Below are 18,969 nucleotides of genomic sequence, written 5' to 3'. Positions count from 1 at the left end.
CAAAATGTCGCCACATCTTTTCTTAAACTAGGCCAATAAAAATGTTTAGAAACCTTGTTCATAGTTTTCTTTACGCCTAAATGACCACCCAAAGGAATACTATGAGCCATAGTTAAAATCTCATTTCAGTAAACTTTAGGAACTACTACCTGATGATTAACTTCCCATTCCTCACTAGCAGGAATTATAGGCGATCTCCACTTTCTCATTAATACTCCCTTTTCAAAATAATATCCTACTGCACTTTTTCAATTTCACTATCTGGAAGAGCTTTTTCCTTTAATTAACTATCTCAGGATCTCTACCCTGCTCTGCTATCATCTCCTTCCGAGATAAAGACAAATCATCATGGTCAGACTTGCTACCAAAATCCTGATCAAATAATGTTGGTAAGAAAGTTTCTGACATATCCTCAAAATTCGAATCTGGAGCTGAACAGTCATGGGTAACAACCTCATCCTGTACATCAGTCATTTTAGCCATAGCTCTCGTTACAACACAGGAAGAATCTGTGTTAGAATCCCTCTGTGGTTCCTCAGAATTAGGATTTATTGTCAAATGCACTTCAGGAAAAACTTGTCCACCTGCTAAGTCATTCTCTAACAAAAGAGAAACATCATTCACAGGTAAACTGGATTGTAGTCCTACTTCAACAACCCCTGTAACTAATCCTGACCTTATATTTACTCTGTGTAAATGTACTGGCATAAGGGCACTCCCAACTCCTCTTATATAATTTATCTCACCAATGTCAGACTCATCACTAAACATTAGCACACTGTCTAATATTAGTGATTGAGAAGCTCCGGTATCTCTAAGTATTCTTATTGGTACTGAATTGGATCCTTCTTTCAAGGATACAAATCCTTCTGTTATAAAAGTTTCATATCCCGTTTTAACTTGGTCAGACTCTGACATATCTTAATAGTATTTATCAAACTCTGTAAATTTACAGGTGTTTCAATATGCTGCACACAAGCATCTGGGACCGCTTCTTTCTCTTTCCATTTCAATTGGAAGCAGTTAGCTACTACATAGATCAAAGTTGCTGGTGAATGCAGCAGGCCAAGCAGCATCTGTAGGAAGAGGTGCAGTCGACGTTTCAGGCCGAGACCCTTCGTCAGGACGAAGTCGAGTCCTGACGAAGGGTCTCGGCTTGAAACATCGACTGCACCTCTTCCTACAGGTGCTGCTTGGCCTGCTGCGTTCACCAGCAACTTTGATGTGTGTTGCTTGAATTTCCAGCATCTGCAGAATTCCTGTTGTTAGCTACTACATATTCAGGTTTCTTACAATAATTACAAATAATACCAAAATGTCTTTCCTTCACATGTCTCCCTTCATCCTTACTTCTCTCACTAACTTCAGATTTAATTTCTGGTTTACCTTGACTCTCTGTGCTATTTTTGCTTTTAAAAGTTCTACCTGGAGAAAATTTATTCTTATGAATTAAAGCATACTCATCAGCCAATTTAGCAATCTCCTGCAATTTAGCAGTGTCCCTTTCATTTAAGTATGTTCTCACTTCAACAGGAATGCTTCTTTTAAATTCCTCCTGCAAAATCAACTCTCTTAATTTATTATACTCCCCATTCACATTTTTAGAGGAAACTCATCTCTCAAAACACACAGATTTCTCATAGGCAAATTCCACATAAGATTTTTCCATCAATTTCTTCAAATTTCTGAATCTTTCTCTATACGCTCCCGGAACTAACTCATATGCCTTTAATATATGCTGTTTAACAAAATCATAATCCAGTGCTTGATCAGCATTTAAAGCTGTATAAACTTGTTGTGCCTTGCCTTTAATTACACTTTGTAACATCACTGGCCATTGCTCTTTTGGCCACTTTAAACTCAGAGCAACACTTTCAAAATGCTGGAAATATTTGTCCACTTCAGCTTCATTAAATGGAGGAGCCAAAATAACCTCACGACTAGCAATAAACTGTTTCTTAGAACCAGAAGACTGATTTCCCATCCTTAATTTCTCCATCTCTAACTCAAATTCCCTCTGGTTTTCAGTTTCTCTTTCTTCAAATTCCCTTAATTTATTTTGCTCTCTTTCTTCAAATTCCCTTTTTTTATTAGCCTCTCTTTTGGCCATTTCCACTTTAAATCTTTAAAACTTTATCTGTTCATGATGTAACTACATTTCCAGATTACTCATTGGAAACCTATCTAACACCTCATCATCAAATATTTTCAAACTCATATAATGCTCAGCGATTTTTCCTCGAATTAAGGCCTTTGTGGTTCCCTTCGTAATTCCCTTAATATCCAACTTCCTAGCAATCTCCAATACAACAGGTTATCTCGCATTCTCTAAAAACTCCGGGTTTGGCATTTTCATAAGCTAGTCAACATCCATTGCTGCCGAATACCACTCACGCACCAATCAAACAAAAAAAAATCAGGTATTTCCCTGTCCAAATCAGAATGACAAATAAACCAGCATTTAAACTCAAAATTTTGGAACAAGATCCCGGGCGAGCCCCCACAAATTATGTTATGTAACCGGCAACAATGAATATCAATCGAGACAGGTTATATAAAAACAAGCAAACATTTATGAAACACGGATAAACAATAAAAAACAAACAAAAATCTTAACTAGAAGTTAACAGCAGTTCAACAAATCGTCACTCGGTACTGATTCTTAAAGCGATAAATGCGAAAACAGTTCCTAAAGCGGTAAAGTCAAAATACAGGTCTTAAAGTGGTAAATTCGAAAGTCCTACAGATTTATACACTCAATTGGGAGAGACTTCTCTGGAGAAGGATTTCTTCATAGACGCGACTTTCCTGCTGGTTCTGTCCAAAGGATTCACGATAAAGGAAATAAACGGCTTAAAACAACTGACCTTAATTTCTAGAGAGCACCTTGCATGAACTACCTTGCTCTTTCAGCAAGAGTTATTTTTGATGCAGGTTGCTACTTCTTCAATGAAGACTCAATAAGGTCGATCCTTTATTAAACTGCCGAACATTCCCGACTTCTCTTAATCCTTCATATCCTGTACTTCGATAAAGTCTTCACTCTCCTATACTTCTGAAAAGGTACATCAACTAGCTGGCAGAAAGGGTAAATGCCAATCCAGCATTATTGTATCTTACAATAGAACATAAAACTCCGTTTTACAAAATGAAACTACGTCATAAAACATATACGCAACGGAAAAGGGGACTCTGACTAACGTTCTAGCTGGAAAACTAAAACTAACTGTGTCACCAGAGGTCTTCCCTTTTATACCCGTGGTGAACATGTCATCACGTGACCTCACATTGGCGGGAAAATTACATCAGGTGACCTCCAAAAGACCATTACATCATTCTCACAAGAAAATCACAAGATCTCCTTGAGGTATGTAACAGTGTGGCTGGTTTAGTTGAGTTTCTGGTCAATGTTGACCTGTAGAATATTGATGACGAGATTTGGACATACTATTGTAATTGAATGTCAAGGATGGGTGGTTCAATTCTCTCTTGACAAGTGCCAAGTAGTCTCTTATATCTGCCTGAGCAGGCAGAAACCTTCCATTTTCCTCCCTTGTTCTTTCAGACTCAGGGATTTTATTGGTTTATAGGAAGGTGCCTTTCAGTTTGAAATTTGTTGAAGACGGCAAACATGACCAAATAACATAGTAATAATTGTAGTTGGGACTTTGGACCTTTGACAATCTCATCTCTGTAGTGGAAGCATATAGCTTCCATCTTGTTTTCAAAGAAAGGAAGCACAAATTGTGTTTCAAGACTGATCTGCAGACAGTAATGTGTTTGTATTTATCAAGTCCAAATGATCATTTGTGTTGAAATACATATGGTTTGGCCCTGACTCCACATGCCCTTGTACAAGGGAACATCAGAGATTAGGTTTTTTAAATGCAGCTGAAAAATAGATTTAATTTGGAAATAGTTTTTGAAATCAGGGATATAATAAACTGAGTTTGTGATTAAATCTTCTGTGGAAAAGCATTTGTTTTTTATTATTTTATCTAGAAAGTGTGTGAAACAGGCCCCCTTCTGTCCCAACAAACTGCACTGCCCAGCAATCCACCTATTTAACACTAGCCTAATCACAGGACAGTTTACAATGTCTAATGATGTGCCCCTCCACCAAAAATGTCTTTTTTTTTCTTTTTGTACGTAGCATAGGTTGTATCTCCAGAGAAATAAACGAGTGCAACAGCAAGATTTGAGATGATTGATTGTCTTTCAGTTGAAGGGTTAAATTAAGGATTTTTCTGCACTCTGGGTAGATGTAAAAGAGTTCAAGGCACTAGGTTGAAGAAGAACTGGTTCATTGGTCATTTTGTCCTAGACAAAAATGTAATCCTTCAGCTAACATTATCTGGTATTTGGTCATTAAAATGTTGCTGATGGTGGGTCAAAGAGTCAGAAAGTCAAGTAGTAATGAGTCCATCAACCCTGCAAGCCCACACTGACTAATACCCATAATCACTAATCCTTCACTAATCCCCTTTTTGGAATGTGTGTGGTTGACATGTTTTGCAATGGGATATTAACTTGCTACATTGGCTGTAATGGTTTTTGGGCTAAGCTAAAGTTGCAAAGCAGCTATATTAATTTAAATGTTTTTAGCTGTTCCTCAATTCTTGCAGCTCAAAGCAATATTTTTAATTGGTAAGGAATGTACAATTTTGCAACATCTTCATAATGAAAAATGGAGTAGTAAAACTAGAAGCTTGGTTGTGCAGTTTCATGCTCTTTTCCACTCTAAGTTTTATAACTTCTTCAAAATTATAACTTTTTTAAAAAAAAATTGGAGGCATCTGGATCATATTGTTAAACATTCTGAACCTGCGATATTTGCACGATCATGCACTACATTCAGTCAGGTCGCTTTCACAATCAAGAAGATATCTGGATTATTTTCTACAGCTAGGTACAATAGGATACCAGTGCTGTACTTATGGTCAATTGCAACACTTGAAGAGTTAGGAACAGGAACTGTATAAAACACTAACATAGATTAGTGATTCTCTACCTTCCTACAGTGAGCTGTTGTTGGAAGTGTTAGTCATGTTTTAAGTCAAATATCTTTTCAGAGGGTGCTGAGATAGTGGGAATTTATGCTTGGTGGTTAAATTAGATAGCACTGGAACACTCCATATAAGGAAGAAGGGAATATATAAATCTGGATGCAGGGCCAGTGAAGTTAATATGTGAGGACCTTTGTATGTGTATGTTGATGGAGGGCTAGCACAGATGAATATAGTGTCTTGTTTCTGCTGTGTGGATTTGATAGTTAATATTTTCATAGTAATCTGTCTGTATTAGGATATTTCATCATCTAGAGCTCTTGGCGTGAGTTGGCAACAGTACATGACAAACGTCGAGCTCTATAACAACCTACCGATGCTCACCACTAAAATTGAGGCGAGAAGACTGCAACTAGCAGGGCACTGTCTATGCCACCCCGAGCTACCTGCCAGCCTAGTCATCATATGGCAGCCCAAGCACGGGAGGATGAACCCTGGGCGCCCTCCCAAGACTATGGTCAACACAATCCTAGAAGACAGCGGCGCGGCTAATGTAGATGAACGGAACACACTGATGAGGGAGAGGGAGAAGTGGAGAGTCCGTCATCGTGCCCAGCGCCGGCCCCCTAGGCCTTTGAGTCGACGTAGTAGTAGTAGTAGTAGTAGTAGTAGTAGTATCATCTAGAGCAATTTTGTCTCAATAAAATACTTCCAAAAAAATAAAATCACATTGCTCTCTGTCGATCTCGGACCTGCACTTGACATTCACTGACGGCAGTAATGTAAAATGAGCTGCACATTTAATAAAGTGTTGAATATGAATTTTCCCTGATCTCTAATTAAAGTAAGTTTATATCTGTGTTTTTGAGCCTTTGGTTTTAAAAACACTTCATTGGAAATATATATTCAATAAAGAATTTAAATCTATGGTTCATAATATATTTCTCTTGGAAATGCAATTTACACTTGTCGCATGTTAATGATGTGTACCCAAGAGTCTGGTTTACACTGAGGGCAGCAAATAGAAGTGTTTGAAACTTTGCCCAGTGTGCAATTGATGCTTCCATTGGAAATGATGTAGCAGTGCCACCTTCAGTCCGAAACAAACTAAAAAGTCAAAATGATGGAAAAACTCAACATTGTCAGAAAGCATTAATACAAAGAGAAACAGAATTAATGTTTTGTGCTAAAGTATTTTATTTTGACGATGCATTCCAGCATAGCAAAAATATACTCTCTTTTTATATTTAATTTTTGTTAAGTGTTTGGTCATCTAAATGTACAGCTTTCTCCTCTGTCTGGGGATGATAACTTCAGGCGTGTTGAAGCCATCATGGATAGAGAATATGTGGTCTTCACTTCAATTTTTCTGTCTTCAAATGTAATCAAATTTTATTTTCCATTCTAGATCCTCTGTATTTCTGTGAAAATTTGCAAAGCCTCAATTTGGCAGGAAACCTAATCAGCAGGTGAGTGTGTAAAAGTTGTTTGCAGTCCCTATTTGACAGAAATGCTTGTTTTAGCAGTTGTAAGTTTTTAAAAAAATGTATCAAGCCAATTTTTGTATATCTGCACTGCTCTTTAGTGCTGATGTCCTCCGTTCAATAACTGAGCTGAAGAAACTAGATACGATTCGATTGAAAGATGCAGTTTGCGGTTTTAGTAATCCAGGTAACTCATTATCTTTGCTGTGACTCAGTTCATATCAAAACCTTTCAAGTCAAAAGGATTTGGATCTAAGCCCTTCAATAGAGATTTGAGAGTAAAACTTAGACTAGTATTCCACAGTAATGACAGCAATAATATGGGAAATTTGGCATTTCAGAGATGAGATAATAAACTGAATAAGTTGTCATATCCCTCCTGATGGCTGCAAAATCCCACAATACTACCTCAAGGGAATTCTTTTGGATGCTAAAGCTATCCATTCATTAATACACGTTACTGAAGGCATTTATCACACTGATATTTATGAAATCCTGTGTATAAACTGGATTCGTATTTTCCTTTATCCCATTGAACATAAAGCACTTGGGAACACCCAAGATTGTAACTCTGTTCATCCTTGAAGGCAGTGCGATAATTAGATGAGAATTAGATTAATTTCTGGCCTGGGTAAATTGCAGATCTGCATTAGTGCAAAGGCATGGAATAAATCACAGGTTTTCTATTATTTATGGCGTCTTGCCTCTTAGTAATGTTACAAGGTTAAAGGAAGGGCAAATTCATTTAAAGGTATTTGATCACCATGTAATGCTTCTTGTAGATGCAGTATATATTTTATGTGAAATGTTAAAATGCTTTTATAGGATAGCATAATTGCTGCCTCAGAGTTAACACTCTTATAACACTACAAATGCAAATATTTCTGCAGAAAGATGTGACTGTAAGTCTTTGTTTTCAGTGTGTATGAATACATCATATTCGAGCACAATGTTGGACATGTTCCCAAACATAAAGGTATTAGATGGTGAGTAATTTGAACAATTGAGAAATTGAAGTTTCTCTTTTAAGAAATTGAGATTGAGATACTGGCACAGATCTTCCCCAATACCAGCATGAATGCTAGAGTTTATCTGTACATCCCCATAGAAATACAGATAGGCAGCATTTTCTGCCTTGCCACAGTCACCTCTGGACTCATCTAAAGTCCCAACACTGCAGCACAGTTATATGCAGGCTTCTTGACTCTTTATGCTGGAAAACCTGTCTGCTGACCATGCACGACAATTCCCATTCAAGTGACTGAGAGACACATGGTGTAGGGCAAAAGGTACTGTATTTTTATTATGTTTATTTAAGTGTTAATCACTTTTAAATTTAGTGCATAAATATGATTTCAAATGCATATCAGATTTTAACTTTTTTTAATGTCCTAATGTTCACAAAATTGCAGAATGGTTACAGCACCAAAGGAAGCCATACAGCCTACTGCATCCTTACTATTGTATGTGAAACAAATGCAGCTAATTCCACTTCCCTTACCATTGCAGTTTCTTTCCTTTCAGTTATCTGTTCAGTTCCTCTTTGAACACTACAGTTGAATCAAATTCTGGTGGTACATTCCAAACCCTAACCACTTGTTGCATGTATATAAAAGCAAAGATTCTCTTTGTGGTTCCCTTGTCAGTCATCTTCATTCAATACCCTATGGCTCAATGCCCTTTCACGAGTAGGAATAGTTTCTCTCAGTGAATCTTCATGATTTTAAATATTGCTGTCAAATCCCCTTGAAACTCTTTAGTTCCAAGAAGAACCAGTGATAAAAGAAAGAAAAATCTGGTGCCAAATTTCTGGTACTAGTATGGAAATGGAGTCAGGAAGAATTGAACACCCTCTATCAAAATCATTAATATAAGTTGCAAGTAGTTGAAGTCCCAGCATTAATCCCCCCCATTGCACCACATTAATTGATTGCCAATCTGTAAATGATTTGTTCATCTCAATTGTTTTCTCTAGTTGACCATTTCATTATCTATGACAATGTATAACCTACAACTTAATAATTCTTGTGCACTGACCTCTAATGCAGGGGTCCTCAACCTTTTTTGCACCACGGACCGGTTTAATATTGACAATAGTCTTGCAGACCGGCCGACCCAGAGGTGCGGGGGGGGGGAGGTAGGGGTTTATCACGACCCGAATATAGGTGATAAATCAACTATAAGTCCCTTATCAGTGGCTAATACACTCAATTTTGTTTCTGAAAGGGTTTATCTAACGAATTTAATATTAAATACACAGTGCATATTTTCCTCACATGAATATAGTGATGTCAATTATAAGTCATAAGGGGGTTCCTTATGTCCAGTCTATTCCACAATTTAGTTTTCGTTGCATTCATTGCAGAAAACTCCGCTTCGCAGAGATATGATGTTGGAAATAGATGCAAAGTTTTCAGTGCTTTCGTGGCTGTCTCAGGATATTCAGCCTTGACTTTTATCCAGAATGCCGGCAGAGATGTTATGTCAAACATACTTTTCAGCCCATCGTCATTTGCAAGCTCGAGGAGTTGAATTTCTTCCCGCGCTGACATGGATGATTCACCGGGGACATTCACAGATGGGTCACGGACCCATTCCTTTGCACGTCTTGGGTCATTTGCGGTTGGGAAGTAATGCTCGAATTCTGTCGACAGCGAAGTTAGGTGATCGCGCACCAGCTATGAGAAAGACGGTGCAGCCTCAGTCTCTCCCAAATTCCCAGCTAATGTTGGGAATATGTCAAATATGCCCCTGTCCACTCACCATCCCCACAGTTCCAGTTTGGCTGTGAAAGCAGCCACTTTATCTGCCAATTTGAAGACAGTTGTCATTCTCCCCAAAGTGACAAATTGAGTTCATTGAGCAGGTTGAAGATGTCACACAGATAAGCGAGTTTTGCTATCCACTCCTCGTCACTGGAGTGTGCTGCCGGTGGTGACTTTTTTCCTGAACGAAATCTCTGTAGCTGCTCTCTTAACTCAAAAACCCTGGCCAGGGCTCTCCCCCTTGATAGCCACCTGACTTCAGTGTGTAAGAGAAGGCGTTTGTGCTCTGCATCTATTTCCTCGCACAGCTGCTCAAACAGATGTGAGTTAAGGGCTTTTGCTTTGATGTGATTGATAACTTCAACAACGTCACTCAATACGCTGTGAAGATCAGCTGACATTTTTCGGCTAGCCAGCATTTCCCTGTGTGTGACACAGTGTGTAGACTGGCATTCAGGAGCAACCTCTTTGACTCGGGTAGTGAAACCAGACTCCTTAAGCTGTTCCAAAAGCTGTGCTTCGATGTCCTCCGCTATGTCATCGATTCTCCTTGAAACTGTGGTAGCTGAAAGAGAAACTTGTGCCATCTTGTTAGCTGCAGCTTCTCTCAACAGTTCACGGCACATGTCCTTGGCAGCAGGCAGAATCAATTCTTCACCGACAGTGAAAGGCTTCTTAGCCTTAGCAATACGGCTAGCCACTAAGTACGACGCTCTCAGAGCAGCAGCATTTGTGGATGTGGTGGCTCTCAGCACTTGCTTCTGTTCCGCTTGCTCACGTTTTTTCCATTCAGAAAACTCAACGGGTTTGTCTTTAAGTGCAGGGTGCTTGGACTCAAGGTTCTGAAGCAGTTTTGAGGGCTTCATTGCCTCATTAGACAGCTTGTCTCCACATACCACATATAGGGGGCTTGGAGGATGTGAGTCACCAGTCGCAATAAAGCCATATTTTATGTACGACTGGTCCTATTTTCTGTTGAAGGAAGCTTTCCTTTTTTTGCAGTCTTGGCCTCAGCTGTTTCTGCGTTATCATCATCGTTAGGCCATTTATGTCCCCTACCATCTCTTCCAAAGAAACTCTCAAGCGACGTTTGTTTTTTACTCATCGACTAGTTGTAGGTTAATGACCGACTGATGTCCTCACGTGGGTAATGATCTCTCGTGCATTCAAGTTCAACAGTGGGCGTGACAGGGAATGAGGAAAGGTGCGGTAGACTCATATCGTTTCCTCGCGGCCCAGTAGCACATGCTTTGCGGCCCGGTGGTTGGGAACCACTGCTCTAATGTAGCTGTTGTCAAATGTCTTCTAGAAATCTAAAACCACTGTATCAACTTAAGTCCATTTTATCACCCTGTTTGTTACATCCCTAATTCAGAATTTAGAAAACTGATTAGATTGTCCTTTTAAAATCCGCTAACATATCTTATTGGTCAACTGACATCTTTCGTTTTTCTTCAAACAAGCTTCTACTTGACTGTGATTTTTACTATTTTCTGAAGTTGCTCACTATTTTGCAAGGTGAAAGAATATTCTACTAATTTTAAAAAGAATTTGTATATTTTCTCTACTTGATGCTCAGTTCTTCTTGTCCCTGTTTTCTGACTGGTGTTAAAAATGGAGCACCAAACTTTCCTTTCCTTTGTCACTTGTCTTTCATTACATTGAGGGATGACTTGTTGCCAAATGTCTTCCTATAGCAGTGTGATCAGTATGGAATCTGATGGATGAAAATCAGGACCTGAACAGTAAACTGGGATGCTAGTGATTTTATTGTAAATGAATTCTCAGTTATTAGGATGTTGCTGGTGCAGTTCTTGTAAGAGAACTATTTTTATTAACTTATCTTTAACGTTGAGCAAATCTAATAAACTCGGGCTTCCAGCTGGGTTACGGGTATCAAGTGTAACCAACGTTTCGATGACAGACGTTCTTCAGGGATGATGCCAGGATATGACTAGACTGGTGGTATTTATACCCCTGTAGTCTGTCCCTACTGATTGGTTAGTCCTCATCCAATCAGGTTTCCGCTCTCCATCTTGTTTACAATTGAATTCCAGTTCTTACTTAGAGTGAGACCATCATCTTTGTTAAAATTCTTTTCTGTAGTTTTAATTCAATGGCTTCCTTTACCAAAAGCTGCCGTTACGGCACAGTAGTTGGAATGATTGCCAGGATCCTAAAGAAATACCGGATTAATACCGTCCAGAAACCCGTAAGGAAGCTCAAGTCCCAGCTTATGCGGGTCAAGATGACCTGGGACTTGGGTCAGCTGGTGTTTACAGGATTTCCTGTGAATGTGGAGCAGTGTATATCAGCCAGACAGAACGCACGATAGAAACACGCATCAAGGAGCACAGGAGGTGCATCTGCTTGGGTTACTCAGAGAAATCGGAGGTAGCAGAACACTGCATTTGCAATGGCCATAGGATTGATTTCGACAGCACAAAACTCCTGTGCTGCGCCAATAGCTTTGGGGCCGCCTGAAAGAGGAAGCCATTGAAATAAAACTAGAGGAAAAGAATTTTTACAAAGACGATGATCTCACTCTAGGTAAGAACTGGAATTCAATTGTAAACGAGGTGGGAGAGTGGAAACCTAACTGAATGAGGGCTGACCAATCAGGAGGGACAGACTATGGGGATATAAATACCACTGGTCAAGACATACCCAGGTATCATCCCTGAAGAAGATGGCAGAGTCTGTCATCGAAATATCAGTTATAATTGATACCTGTAACTGGCTGGAAGCCCAAGAAGTGTTTATTCATCATATATGCCGGGAAAATAGTAGATAGTTTTTCATTGAGAAAATTTGTTAATTGTGTAATGTTTGTTTTTTTTTGTATTACCACATATTATCAAGTATTACCATGTTATTAATTGTCTTTACATGTATTTATTTCTAATAAATGAAAAGAATCATAATTGTTTTTGTTTCATTCACAGGAGAGAGGGTGATGGGTAAGGGCAGTGATTTGTACCGATTGTGTAAAGATATTGACAGCTCTTTGAAAGGTTTGACAGCGTTTTTTTTGTTTTGATTGTAACTTTAAATTGTATTTTCACTCCATACTAAAGTGAGTACACACAGTAAATCATGGACAGAATTAAACTTGAATTATGTATGTGCTTTTCAATGCTAGGGTCCAGTCTGACTTTCCCAATGTCATGCTGATAATGAATTTACTCTGAAATCATTTAGATGGCTTCACTAGGTTTTTGAAATGTTCTTTGTTTATGTTTCCACAATTGTAATTTGCAAATGGCTACTTTAGATATCACTCACAGTAAGTCTATAGATAGACTTCCAAATAACTGAGGGGTGCTAATTAAACTAAAATTGACAAGGAAAATGTAACGTGTGGCGGAAACACTTGATATATGCTGTGCTGCCTACTTAAACAAATGAAAAGAAGTTTCTTTTTTTCACCTTTTTGTAGTTCAAGTGTTTGTATTTGTGTATCTATTGAGGCCAAGATTGAAATTCGATGCTTATTGAATGGCATTCCATTTTTCCCCTTCTTTTGGTGGATTCTTGCAGTTCATTCCTTATTGAACTATCTATCTTTGTTCTTTGTTTAAGATTCATGCATTTGGACTGGTCTGTCTTTACCAGAAGACATATATGCCCTGTTATTAATATCTTCCCCTTGCTATATGTTTTTGAAAAACAGGGTAACTCATTCACCATAGTTGTGCACTAGTATTCTCCAGTGATCTGGATAATTCTTTGAATGGAGTCCCTTTCCCATTTGAGGAGGGCAGGAATGTGGTTGTGAGTTCCATCAGTGAGGACTCCTACAGTTTTATGCTTAAAGGTCCCTATGAAATGCGCAGAATCATTTCTTGCTGATGGTGCTTTTTTTATCCCATGTTCAATGGTTCAATTTAGTATCAGAGAATTTATACATATACAATGTGAAATTCTGACTCTCTGCAGACATCCTTGAAACAGAAGAGAAAACCCCTAAGAATGAATGACAGAAAAATTTAAGAACCCCAAGCCCCCTAGCCCCTCCCACACACAAGATGCAGCGAGCAGCGTCAACCCTCCCCTCACTTATTCCTGCATAAAGCATCAGCATTCCCACCACCCACCATGCAGACAACAAAGAGAGACCATGTACTTCCAAAACTAACTGTTCACTCCAACATTTTGACATCCTACAGTCTCTCTCTCTCTCTCTCTCTCTCTCTCTCTCTCTCTCACTAACAAGGGAGAGACAGATATCATTTCTTCCACAGCGAGAGGCGAGACAAATAGTTGTGGTTTCATGTCACAGTCAATCTGAAGCATTTTTTATTTTGAGTTTCCCAACTTGAGAAATAACAGCAAACTCTCACTCACCATCGAGAGAGAGAGAGAGAGAGTGATTGATCACGAAGTACAGAGTGCTGTCTTCAATGTTCTGGTTCCCTCTTTGCTTAACTTTGTGACACTGGTGAGGGTTTGTGTCCACGGGGCCACACAAGGCCACACCCCAGAGGCATCTGACTTCAGGCCAAACCTGGACATATCGAAAACTCCGCCAACTGGCGACTTCCAAAAATGGTAATGCACCTCCATGCAGCACAGCATCTAACCTTCATTTAATTCCTAACTGATAATAGCTCATTTTAATATTCCAAAATGTGTGCTTTACACTGATCTGCTTGTGAAAATCTTAATCATCAAGTGACAATACCAGCCTCTTTGCATGTATATTATTGTAATTCTTAGGATGATTTCCGAACAATCTGATAATGTGAAATCATTCCTTGAGTTTGGTGCAAGGTTGCCTTGCATGTTTTTTCTCTGGATTTAATTTGAGCTGAGGCCCCATTAACCAGTTTTGTAATTACAGTTATGGGAACTTATAATGGAAAAAACAAAAATGAAGACAGGAAAAGGTTTTGTCCTATTTACTCCCAAGAGCTCACAGCTTCAGGGACCTTGGTTCAATCCTGATCTGAGGCTGTCTGTTGAATTTGCATGTTCTCCCTGTATGGGACTGCATGGGTTTATACCAGGTGCTGCATTGTTCTCCTGTATCAAGGCCTGTGAATACTGTATATCAGTTTTCAAAGATGCATATACTTGTAATTTTTTTTCCTGTCTTTATCCTAGCCATTATTTCGATCAATTCTTGTAGCTGCAACAAGGTTTCATTCTCCTCTTTTGTGAACAGTCAGATTCTTTTCCTTGGTTCATGTGCTCTTTGTTTATATATATAGCATCTACACATTTTATGGGTTTTTATCATTCCTTCATTATTTCCTATTTAGGCTTTCTATCACACTTGAACATTTTCTGTTGTTTTAAGCTCTTGGTATAGTGTAAACTTGGCTTATTATAACTTCTCTTGCCTCTGTATACTTTGTCAAGGAAGGGGCTCGAGATTTGATAGTCATACACTTTTTGTGGGAATATTTTTACCATTAATCCCTCGAATTTCCTTTCTGAAGGTCTCCCAACAGCCTCCCTTAAAGTGGCTGTTTCCTGTTCTCTTCTCTGTTATGTCTATTAAAATTGGCCTGACACTATGTAGGACCTATTTTATCTGTCTTTTCAATAGCTCTACCAAATCTAACTGACTTATCACTATGAAAATAAATCCTCATTTTGATGCACCTTCCAACTGCCTAGCTTAGACCATAAGAAATAGGAGCAAAATTAGGCCATTCAGCCCATCGAGTCTGCTCCACCATTCCATCATGGCTGATTCCAGATCCCATTCAACCCCATACACCTGCCTTCTGGCCATATCCTTTGATGCCCTGACCGATGATCAACTTCCACCCTAAATATACCCATGGACTTGACCTCCACCGCAATCTGTAACAGAGCATTCCACAGATTCACCACTCTCTAGCTAAAAAAAAATTCTTCTTTACTTCTGTTCTAAAAGTTCACCCTCCCCCCCGCCCCCAATTTTGAGCTTTGCCCTCTAGTTCTGGATACCCCCGCCACAGGAAACATCCTCTCCACATCCACCTTATCTAGTCCTTTCAACATTCAGTAGGTTTCAATGAGATTCCCCCACATTCTTCTAAATTCCAGTGAGTACAGGCCCAAAACTGCCCAACACTCCTCATATGTTAACCCCTTCATTCCCGGAATCATCCTGGTGAACCTCCTCTGGACTGTCTCCAATGACAACACATTCTTTCTGAGATATGGAGCCCCAAACTGTCAACAATACTCCAAGTGCAGTCTGACTAGTGTCTTATAAAGCGTCAGCATTATCTCCGTGCTTTTATATTCTATTCCCATTGAAATAAATGTCAACATTGCATTTGCCTTTTTTTTTACCACAAACTCAACCTGTAAATTAACCTTCTGGGAGTCTTGCACAAGGACTGCTAAGTCCCTCTGCACCTCTGATGTTTGAACCTTCTCCCTAGTTAGATAATAGTCTGCACTATTGTTTCTTCTACCAAAATTCATTATCATACGTTTCCCAACACTGTATTCCATCTGTCACTTTTTTGCCCATTCTTCCAGTTTGTTTAAGTCCTGCTGCAATCACATTGCTTCCTCAGTACTACCTACTCCTCCACCTATCTTCATATCATCTGCAAAATTTGCCACAAAGCCATCAATTCCATTATCCAAATCATTGACAAACAATCCGTAAAGTAGCGGTCCTAATACTGACCCCTAGTCATTGGAGGCCAACCTGAAAAGGTCCCCTTTATTCCCACTCGCTGCCTCCTGCCTGTCAGCTATTCCTCTATCCATGCTAGTATCTCTTCTGTAAAACCATAGGATTTTATCTTGTTAAGCAGCCTTATGTGTGGCGACTCATCAAATGCCTTCTGAAATCCAAGTAAATGACATCCTTTGTGCTTTCTCTGTCCACCCTGCTTAGTTGCTTCCTGGAATTAAGTGCTCCTTGAAAAATCATGACCATTGCATTCATTATCTCTTCTGTAACCTCTCTCAGGACTCTGGGATGTAGTCCATCTGGTCCAGGTGACTTATCCACCTTAAAACCTTTGAGTTTGCTGAGCACTTTTCCTTTGTAATAGCAATGGCACTCACTCCTCGCCCTGACACTCACGGACCTCTGGCACACTGCTAGTGTTTTCCTACAGTGAAAGCTGATGCAAAGTACCCATTAAATTCTGATGCTATTTAAAAACTGTTTGACAATAGTGACCTGTCTCAATTAAATGGCTGTCATAGTCCGGTCCATGAAATCCATATTCTGGTTCACAGTCCGGTCCATCGACCCTTGCTCCAGGTTTTCCTTTCTACCCTGTTTCTGTCCTTGTTGAGCTAATTGAGGCAGCTGATGCTAATTGGGGTTGACTGCATAAATACCTTTAGACACCAGGGCGTGGCTGCTGGATTGTTCTTGTCCTTACTCCTTGTATCCCTTCCTCTGCCTTCTGTTTCCTCGCCTGAAGCCCTGCTTTGTCTTGCCAGTAACTCTCGCCTCGCCTCAAGTTCTGTCTCGCCTTGCTTTGCCTGAAGCCCTGCCTTGTGTTGCTAGTAACTCTCGCCTCATCTGAAGTTCTCGTCTTGCCTTGCTTTGCCAGTGGCCTTGCCTTGTCTTGCTGTCTGGTCGTGGAGCCACCCTGTACCTAGCTCCTTTCCTGTCCCTTGCCTCTGCCCAGGTAAGCCAGGCCGTCTTGCCATTACCTGGGTTTGGTTCTGTCCCTTCCTGTCCCTCACCTCTGTCGGGTGGTAATCCGTGCCCTGCCCAGGAGGAGCCTGCCAAGCCTCGCCTCGAGTCTCCAGCCTCTTGCCAACCTCGCCTTGTCTCTTGCCTAGCCTCGAACTTCAAGCCTGTAGATTTCTGCCTCGTCCTTGCCTAGTTCTGGGGCCCGAGCCAGAGGCAAGACGCAGGTACTAGGTCCTTGTCCAGTCTCTGGCTCGGAGTCCAAGCCCAGGCTCCTAGCTCCCTTGTTCAGTCCTGTTCCAGGTTCCTAGTTTTCCTATCCATGTCCTTGCCATTGCCCTGTCCCTAGTACTTCAGTGTCTGTGTCTTGTACTTGGGTCTGTTCCCAGCCACCGCCCTTATGACAGTGGCATAGTGTCCCAAATAAACAAAGGGAATCCCAGCTATTTGCTCGATCAGTTTTTGTTCTTTAAGAGTTGTCTCAAATAAGTAGCTGCCCCAATTAACCAATGGCCTAATTAACTGAAATCCACGGTATACAGTATAAAATTATGAAAGGCATAGATATAGTAGATAATGGAGCATAAAGAGGGGAAAATTGAAATTAATTTGCAAAGTATGTTCTGTCACATAGTCTGAAACTCACTGCCAGAGAAGATACAATAACAATGTTTATAAGCCATTTATACAAACACATATGCAGGCAGGGACGTAAAGACAGATAGAACTGGGCCAATTTGGCATCATAGTTGGTGCAGACATAGTGAGCCAAGGGGCCTGTTTAATGTTTCTAACCTCAGGAGTTGATCAATTAAAAAGACTAATGTAATTAGTTAAAATGGAAATGTCATATTTTAACATGACACATAGAGATGTAAGTTCCATTGTTATTGTATTCCTGTGGTATGCTATGTAGTTTATTGTCAGCATATTAACAAAGCAAAAAAAAATTCATACAGGTGTTTTCTTGTGCAGCTTTCTCTGACTCAGAAAATAAGTGCTGTTGCCTGCTGTAAGAGGCCATGGCTTCAGATTTTTATAACCTGAAAACCTGTACAGTACTGTCCTGAACAAGCACTGTATTGTCAGGAGTACCATCTTCAGAATTATTAAATGACCCCTATCTGTTTTCTCAAATGAGAGGCAAGGATGCTGCAGTGTAATTTTAAAATGAGCAGGGGAGTTTCAGCGAAGTTAAGTTGTGAAAATTGTCTGTAATGCTTAAGACATTAAAACAGATAAGCCATTTTTATTGGCAGTAATTCTTTTTTGGGATATCTTTAGACTGTGAAAACTGTTCATATAAATTCTTGTTCTTTTTTTTCCAGTAATTGACAGCAATGCTCCTCTTAATGTACCACTTGGCCCTAAAAAATGGGTTGAGGACAATTACTGGGAACTTCAGCCAGTGCAGCAAACACAGACTGCTGAAGCTACAGAACAGCTTTATGGTAAGAGTTCCCTTGACTACAGCAATTTGAACTTGAACTTGGAACAATTGATTAAGATTTAAGTAGAAATTATTTTTTCAAACTATTTATTTTGAATATGAATGATTCTTATTGCTACTCTTTTTTTAATACTTAGAACTTTTGAATGAATGCAGAAAGCTCCACAGTAAGGCTGCTGATGTCATTACAAAAACCAAAAGGACGTTAAGGAAAATGAATTAAGCAAACACCTATGGCAATAACAGCAGTTACTTCCAGAAACTTGAGCAATACTGAAACAGAGGCCACAGATTTATACTGACACATCACCTAAATCATTTCTTTATAATGAAGTCGTTACTGAAAGTAAAGGAAGGGCCTGATCCTTCTACTACAGGTTGTTTTCTGTATGCTTCTATACAGGTGGAATATATGCCACCCGAAGTTGTGAAAACAAAATCCTTTAACCAGTAAAGATGTATAACGTGCTGAATTGAACTGGGTTTTACCACCTCAATTCCAGCAGACAGATATGCCTGCTGGTCCATTTTTATGCCTTCTAAACGAACTTGTGCACTGTTAAATGTGCCTTCTTCAAAGCACTGACTACTGTAATACACTATACTTATGTAAGCACAGTTTATTAATTCAACTGAAATAAACTATTTATTCATACAT

General features: G+C 39.5%; 1 protein-coding gene across 1 annotated transcript in view; it reads left to right on the top strand.

Annotated features, from left to right (window-relative positions):
• lrrc61 (leucine rich repeat containing 61) overlaps nucleotides 1-18,969 on the top strand; it is a 31,233-nt gene extending 12,264 nt beyond the window's left edge. Inside the window, exons 4-9 of the mRNA XM_063070249.1 lie at nucleotides 6,415-6,475; nucleotides 6,592-6,677; nucleotides 7,411-7,476; nucleotides 12,201-12,269; nucleotides 18,190-18,312; nucleotides 18,449-18,969. Coding sequence (XP_062926319.1) covers nucleotides 6,415-6,475; nucleotides 6,592-6,677; nucleotides 7,411-7,476; nucleotides 12,201-12,269; nucleotides 18,190-18,312; nucleotides 18,449-18,534 — 491 coding nt within the window. The 3' untranslated portion in view covers nucleotides 18,535-18,969. The remainder of the gene's footprint in view (nucleotides 1-6,414; nucleotides 6,476-6,591; nucleotides 6,678-7,410; nucleotides 7,477-12,200; nucleotides 12,270-18,189; nucleotides 18,313-18,448) is intronic.

This window comes from Mobula hypostoma, chromosome 18, assembly GCF_963921235.1.
Source record: "Mobula hypostoma chromosome 18, sMobHyp1.1, whole genome shotgun sequence".
NCBI classification, from domain to species: domain Eukaryota; kingdom Metazoa; phylum Chordata; class Chondrichthyes; order Myliobatiformes; family Myliobatidae; genus Mobula; species Mobula hypostoma.
This window is presented reverse-complemented; position numbering and strand designations above follow the sequence as displayed.